General features: G+C 56.7%; 2 protein-coding genes across 2 annotated transcripts in view; one reads left to right on the top strand and one right to left on the bottom strand.

Annotated features, from left to right (window-relative positions):
* EMILIN1 (elastin microfibril interfacer 1) overlaps positions 1-1427 on the bottom strand; it is an 8223-nt gene extending 6796 nt beyond the window's left edge. Inside the window, exon 1 of the mRNA XM_007470816.1 lies at positions 772-1427. Within this exon, the coding sequence (XP_007470878.1) occupies positions 772-941 (170 nt within the window). The 5' untranslated portion in view covers positions 942-1427. The remainder of the gene's footprint in view (positions 1-771) is intronic.
* Positions 1428-6915: 5488 nt separating this feature from the next.
* Positions 6916-7008, top strand: part of OST4 (oligosaccharyltransferase complex subunit 4, non-catalytic) — an 808-nt gene continuing 715 nt past the window's right edge. The window contains exon 1 of the mRNA XM_007470886.1: positions 6916-7002. Within this exon, the coding sequence (XP_007470948.1) occupies positions 6916-7002 (87 nt within the window). The remainder of the gene's footprint in view (positions 7003-7008) is intronic.

Here is a 7008-nt window from a genome sequence, read left to right as displayed (position 1 = left end):
AGCAGGAATCAATAAAGACTTTTCAAGATGGGGACAGGAGGTGTAGATGCAAAACCACAACCACGAGATGTTGATCCTCGTGGCTGGGGGCACGTGGGGAGCCTCTGAATCCACGCATTCATTCGTGTCCCTTCTGTCTCAACCCCCAGCTTGGCGTGCCCTGTGTGAACCGACTGGCCAGGTCCCCTGGTGATCCCCTGGTTGCTGGCTTCCACCCACCACTCAGGGGAGAGGACGGGGTAGGCAGGGGTCCAGCTCAGGGTTAAGGAGAGAATAAGCCATTGATGAGCCCTGCCCGCCTTGGGGCTCGACGTTCTACACTCCTGGCCCCATTCACGCCAGTCTCTGGTCCGTGTCGGCTGGAGAGCCACAGGGAGCAGAGGAGTGGCGTCAGAAGCGTGGATTACTAGATGGGGCTGAGGGAGCCCTAGAAAGGAATGAAAGGTCTGCCGAGAATCCCAGGCTGGTATGCAGCTGGCGGCTGGCAGGAAGGCCTGGCTGGTGTCCCTCAGGGTAGTTTCCGTGGGCGCCTAACGTGGAAGCAGATCTCCCTGAGGTTGGGGGGTACCTATCTCTTCAGGGGGCCCTGGAAGCGCCCTGAAGGAAGGCGGGCATGTAAGGAGCACCTGACGGATGGGTTTCCTCTTCCCCCTTCCCTGCCCTAGGTGGGGACAGCCCAGAAGAGCGGACCCAGGGCTGGGGCCAGGATACACACCTTCTCACCCACCCTCCCACCTCCCTCCAGCCTCAGGCTGAGACCCAGACTCTTACCTGTGGCGGCTGGCAGGCCGGGGGGCACTCTGGGCCTGGGGTCCTCCAGGGCTGAGGGCCCCGCCACTCCCAGTGTAGAGGCTGTAACCGCGAGGAGGGTAGCTAGCTGCCCCCACGGCTGTGGTCAGCAGGCAGCAGAGGTAGCAGCTCCAGAGGGTTCCGGGGGCCATGGCGGGGGCGCTCCGTGGTGGCCCTCAGAGGCACATCCTGGCCTGACCACTGGCGCCTCTGCCTGGAGCGGGGGATGCCGCTGTTCCGAGGGACAGCAGGTCCTGTCCCCAGCTTCCTGCCGGCAGCCCCCAGCCACACGCCTCCTCCTTGGCCGCCTGGCCTGACCCCTCTCGCCCTCCTCTTTCCTCCTCAGGCTCCTATCTGTCCCTCCCTCGGTTGCTTCCGCTCTCGTCTTCTCCACTTCTGAGGGGGGCTTGTTCTCTGTGCCCCCCGGCCTCCTGTGCCTGGTCCCTGGCCCTCTCCGATGCTGCTTCCTGGGCCTCCACCCCCTCGCCCCAGCTGGCCCTCCTCTGGTCTCCCTATCGCTTTTCCCCAATGACTGGATCCTGCGGGTGACAAGGCTTTGCCCCTGTGGCTGCTCAGAGGCGCAAGAGTGGCTTCGGGGCGGGGCCCGGGCTCCCGCCTCTCTCCCTCACTCCCCTCCCTTCCCCCCTGTCTGGCTGGCGGTCCAGCCTCCCCCTTCCTCCCCCCACCCCTCCAACCATCGTGCGCCACATCTGCTTCTTGTTAACTCCGGGAAAGAGAGAAAAAAAAAGGAAAAACAGAGAAATGTGGAGTTGCCCCCGGGCTTGGGGCCAGCCTCTCAGACGGGCCACATGGAGTGGAGCTGGGGCCAGAGCTGGGGAGGAGGCCCAGGGCTGGTCGCTTAGACAGGGAACGGGAGCTGGAGCCACAGCTCTCCTGGGGCCAGGGCAGGCCTACCCTGGGAGAGAAGGCCTGAGAGAGGAGCCCAGAGGGGAGAGGTGGAGAGGAAAGCTGTGAAAGGGAGAAAGAATCGCAGGGCTCAGCAGGACAGTCACTCACCATCTAGTCCAGCTGCCTCCTTTCACAGATGTGAAGATTGAGGCCCAGAGTGGGAAAGTAACTTGTCCAAGGTAACACAGCAAGTCAAGAGCAGGGCTCAGATTAGAATATAAACGGTACCAGGTCAGTGGCTTGGGAGGAAAAAGGAGAGGAGCGAGGGCTACTGGGCCAGAGAGGAAAAGGAGCCGGGCTCCCTGAGGCGGGCAAGAAATTCAGAGAAGCCAGAAAAATCTGCAAGTGGGGAGTAGCCTTCTGTCAGGCATGGAGAGGACATGGGCAAGAGGAAAAAGGCTTTCATTCTCAAAAGGCCAGGTGAACATGGGTCTCAGACTTGTCTGGGAGAAGGTCAGCCATGAGTTGGGGAGGGAAGGAGGGAGGTGAGTTGGGCCCGATCTATTTAGCCCGAAGGAAGTCACTCCCTAGCGTGGAGCCAAGTCTGATAGCCTCTGAGGCAGGTAAGGAGGTTGACTCAACCACCAGCCTGCCCATAGGCTCTGTCAGAATCTGTCAGCCGGCCCCCCTCACCATCTGGCCCCCAGCGTTGTGTTCTGTACAGGTCTCCCTGCGTGGTGGGCCGCTTGGGAGAGCCAGGCAGCGGTACTAGACAGAAAGGAGGCGAGAGCCCGGTGTGTGGGCGCTGCCGAGGTGCCTGGGTAGCAAAGGCACGTGTAGGACTCAGTAAGGAGCAGCTGGTCCTGCTGGGGAACAGGACGCAAGCGCCCGACAGAATGAACACAGGGCAGGACAGACAGAAGGCCAGATGGATGCTGTGCTCTGGGTAAGAGGAGGGGAAAGATAGCTGGCTGCTGCGGGGAGTCAGAGAAGAGCTATTAGAAGAAAGAGAATCTGATAAATGTGGTGGGGGGGGGAGTGAAGAATAGGGACCGGGGGGGCGGGGAGAGATTTCAGGTTGGTGAAAGCGGTCTGTCTCAGTTTCCTCATCGGTAACATGGGAATAATCATAGTACCCTCCTTCCTAGTTTCGCGTGGATTAAGTTAATCCATGTGAAGCATTTAGAATAGTGTCTGGCATGTGGTAAATGTTAGCTCTTCTTTGTGTCAGAAAGTCAGAGAGGTTGATCGTGGAAAAATCAGGGAGAGGTTCAGATGACTGGTTAACAGCTTGGATTACAAGTTTTTGAGTAGGGGGTCGATACACATGCAGGAAGAAGATATTCTCGGCAGGAGCAATGGGCAGGGTGTTAGGGCACAAGGATGCTGGTTCCAGCTCCTACTCTAAATAGTGTTATCACTTTGAGCAAACCCCCTGACTCCACCGGGGGTCTGCTATCTTTCTGTCATCTCAGGTCCCTTCCAAATTCTACACTGCAAAGTGATGCAGACTTGGAAGAGAAGGCTGTGACTGTTTGGTGACTGCCTGGGTAATGAGGGACCAGATGAAGGGGGACAACACAGAAGCTTCCAGGGTTTGAGCCAGGATGAGTAAATCGAGGAGCAGGTTTGAAGGAAAAAAAAATGACCTTCGTTTGGGCATCCTGAGTTTAAGATGAGAATAACACATCTCAATGGAAATAAACGTCCAAAGGAGATGGTTAGCAGCGTGGGTCTTGATTCTGGGAACCATTTGCAGGGCAATAGTTGGAAACTATAAGAATGGATGACACCAAATCTTCAATGTGAATCGGACTGATCGGCCTCTGAGGTCCTATGGCCCAGAATATGATCCTGATGACTGGGAGAAATGTTGGCGAAAAGACAGGATGGTGAAAGCAAACACTGGAACCATCAGAAATGGAAATTTGTGCCTGTTCCTTAGAGGTGAGGGGATCGGCACCTAGGGAGACTCGAAGGAATTGGTCCTAGAAGGTCCTGATTTCAAAGTCGCTGTCAGTGGAAGGCAGCAGCTTAGGCCCTGGCCCTGGCCCTGGCAGGAAGCTAACTCACTTCCCCTCCAGGTGGCCCTGGCTGCTGCTGTGGGTTTGCTTTCTCTGCTCTTCCCCGTTTTCTCCGTTCAGGAGCTTCTGGCAACTTAAAAAGTCATCCCAGCCATCTTGTGACTACTCAGCTGTCACCCGTTCCTTTGCCTGCCCCCTTAAGTTATAAAATCTGTTGTATTTTAAGTGTGTCAAGTCAAAAATGTTGCCTTTGAAATATAATGGCAGTAGGTTGCATTTCATTTAGTCCTGTAATTAGGAGCCAAGACCTAGAGCCTGACATGAATGTTTAGAGATCTCAAAGAAATCAGTGGGTTCACTGGGGAGGCCTGAGGTGTTGGGCAAGCAGGCTGCAGTGGAGACTAAGATTAGAGGGAATGCAGTGGTGGCGGTGGTATTGATAGGCAGCCACAAATTTCCAAAGAGACTGGAAGAGAATTCCTGAGACCAAAAAAGGCTAAGAGTCCCTGGGGCACTAGGACAAGATCTATTTTATAACCTCTCCAAGACAGATTTCCATGGGTCTAGTGCCAATGGGAAATCTTAGCTATACCGGGCAACTGACTCATTCAGTCAGCCATCACTGACGGAGCAATGAACTCCTGTGCCTGGGGCCAGAGAGATAGGGGCCCCAGCGGTAAGGAGCATTTTATGCCTACCACCCTCGGTCAGACGACTGAAGAGTGGGAGGAAAAAGGGGGGAATAATAACAACCGGGCCTTGGGTCATGCCAACCCAGATGGGAATTCCAGCTTGTGGGGACTCTTGAGCAAAAGTCGACTCCTGCACAAATGCACACATTTTTTTTCCTTCCAACCCTTCCCACGGGTACAATACTTTAGGAGCTAACCTCCCTGGACGCAGGGCCCAGTGCCCCTTTTCCAGGTCTTGTTGCCTTTTCACTCCTGAGCCTAATCCTATGTCTTCTGCTTGAAATTGTCACACTGATCACAGAGATTAAGCTCCACACATTCCCCCCCCCCAGCCCCATGTGCCCCCTAACCCTCTCTCTCCCCCTATTTCCCCCAGGATAAGGCTTCACTTGTCTCACTTCCCACATACTTTTCCACCCAAGCTTTTTGCAGGAGTTGTTAGCTCTTAGCTGAGTTCAGTTTAGTCCTGGAGACCATTTTTAACTTGGATAAAATGTTCCTCCAGGCACTGGGCCAAATGACCCATTCAAGGCTGATAAAGACTCGCTGACCTAGGCACAGGAAGTTCTGGGAGGTGAAGGGCATTTCTGGATGGTTCTAAAACAAATCCTTTTCCGCTTGCCCCTGACCCTAGGACAACCTATTGAGAGTCCACAGTCTGACACAGAGTATGGAACAGAGGAAGGAGGATCAGGGGACAGACTCTAACCATTTGTAGAACCTTGGTCAAATCAATTACCTTCTGGGCCTCAGTTTCCTTCTGCATAAAATGACCTTGAAGGCCCCCTTCAGCTCTGAGAGTCTAGTTTACTTTGCAACTGGGTCAGCTGGTTTCTGGACAGCCTTGGAAAGCTGAAGCACTTCCAAGGCCTTCCCTTATGTCATTTGCAGTCTAGAAAGTCTACTTTCCAGGATCTAGTTGTGTTTCAACAGATCTAAAAGTTTGGTTGCACTTGGATCTGCTTCAAATTTCCAGGAGATGCAAAGCATAATGTGTGTAATCCTTTAAGACCTAGACCCTCATTCTCCCAGAGCAGAGCTGGGAACAGACTGCTCACTGAGGGGACACATGAGGGAGTACATGGCTGGGATTTCACCGTTATGTGGAGGGAACATGGGCTTGGGATTCTAAACAGAAAACTTGTGGGAAATGGTGGGGGCTGCGTGATAAGAGGGGAGGCCGGGGAACTACAGACTGCTAAAGGCTGAGACCAAGCTTAGGAGTCACTGGGCTGGTGCATGGGGGACAAATGGCTGATGGTCCCAGGCCAGGGAAGCCCACTCCGGGCTAGTGCACCCTTAGCTCACCGTGCACACAGGCAGCCAGTCGGTCCCCTTACCCAGCTGTTCCAGCCCCATAGCAGCTCCTGTAGTTTTCTTTGGCTCAGAGAAGCAGAGGCATCCCCTGAGCCCTGGCCCCCCTCTACCGCAGAGCAACTGGCTTCCATTACCCCTGACAGCTCCAGAGAAACAGCCCAGCCCCTGGCCCCAGCCTGGCTCAGTGCCGTTCCCTTTTATGGTGAAGCTGAGGGAAAGCAAGGAGGTGGGGGGGAGTAGGTTTTGGCTGGGCAGAGGGTTGTAGAGCCCCAGGCTGCCTCTCCCCTCACCAGAGACCCTCGGACATCTACCCAGTCATCTTCCTTTTTTCTCCTCAGTGGCCCACTCTGCTTATAACCCACACGACCCCTCTTGCTGGTCCCAGCCTTTCCTCCTTTTCCCCCTCCCTCACATCCGGGAGGGGGTGATTTCCCACTTGGCTTAAGTCCCACGGTTTGGGTTTTGATTCCGGGAGGGTCCGCCCTATTTCCGACGCCCACCTCTGAGAGTGGGATGGAGGGAGGGAGTCCGGAAGGGAGGCACTGGTCAGATCACAGGCAGGATCGTTCTATTTGGCGGATCTGGGGCAGAAAGGCTGGCGCCGAGGACAGTTAGCCGGCCGTCCCTGCCCTGTCCCCATTCTGCACCGCCTCTCACCCCTCTCCCGGCCGCCCGGACCAGGGAGGGGACCTTGAGGGCAGGGCGCAAAGGAAGCACCTGGCCGGGCCGGGAAGCGAAGGGTGGGCAGCAGCATGGTGGCCCGCGACCGAGAGGGGGGCCGGAGTCTAGGGTCAGGCCGCTAACCCTGTCCAGGACCAAGCCAACAGCTAACCCTGTCCAGGACCAAGCCAACCCCAGCTGCGCCGTGCCGCGTACGAAGCGAGCGTCTGCAGCCCGCCCGCCCCCTACGGCGGCCGGCCCCTCCTCAGCCCCGCCCAAGACCCCGCCCCTTGCGAGTGCGCCGCGGTAGCAGGCGAGACGCGGGAGCTAGGGATCCCTTACCGGCCGAGCCTGACGGCCGGAAGTGGCGGGACTGAGCTGGCGCAGCAAACTTCCGGCCCAGGTCTCCTACCTCGAGCTAGTCCACAGATCGTGTCGGCGCCGAGCCCTGCTGATCAGGTGAGAGGCACGCAGGCGCGGTCCACGGCCCATCGGCGGTGGCTGGGCCAGTGGGGCGAGGACGGGTCCTGGTCTGGGCGAGGAGTGCGCCGGTCCGAGGCTCAGTCCCTCCTCTTCTCCGCAGCATGATCACGGACGTGCAGCTCGCCATCTTTGCCAACATGCTGGGCGTGTCGCTCTTCCTGCTTGTCGTTCTCTATCACTACGTGGCCGTCAAC

Source organism: Lipotes vexillifer, unplaced genomic scaffold, assembly GCF_000442215.2.
Source record: "Lipotes vexillifer unplaced genomic scaffold, Lipotes_vexillifer_v1.1 scaffold717, whole genome shotgun sequence".
Classification (NCBI taxonomy): Eukaryota; Metazoa; Chordata; class Mammalia; order Artiodactyla; family Lipotidae; genus Lipotes; species Lipotes vexillifer.
Note: the sequence above shows the minus strand (reverse complement) of the source record. Positions and strands in the feature narration are given on the sequence as shown.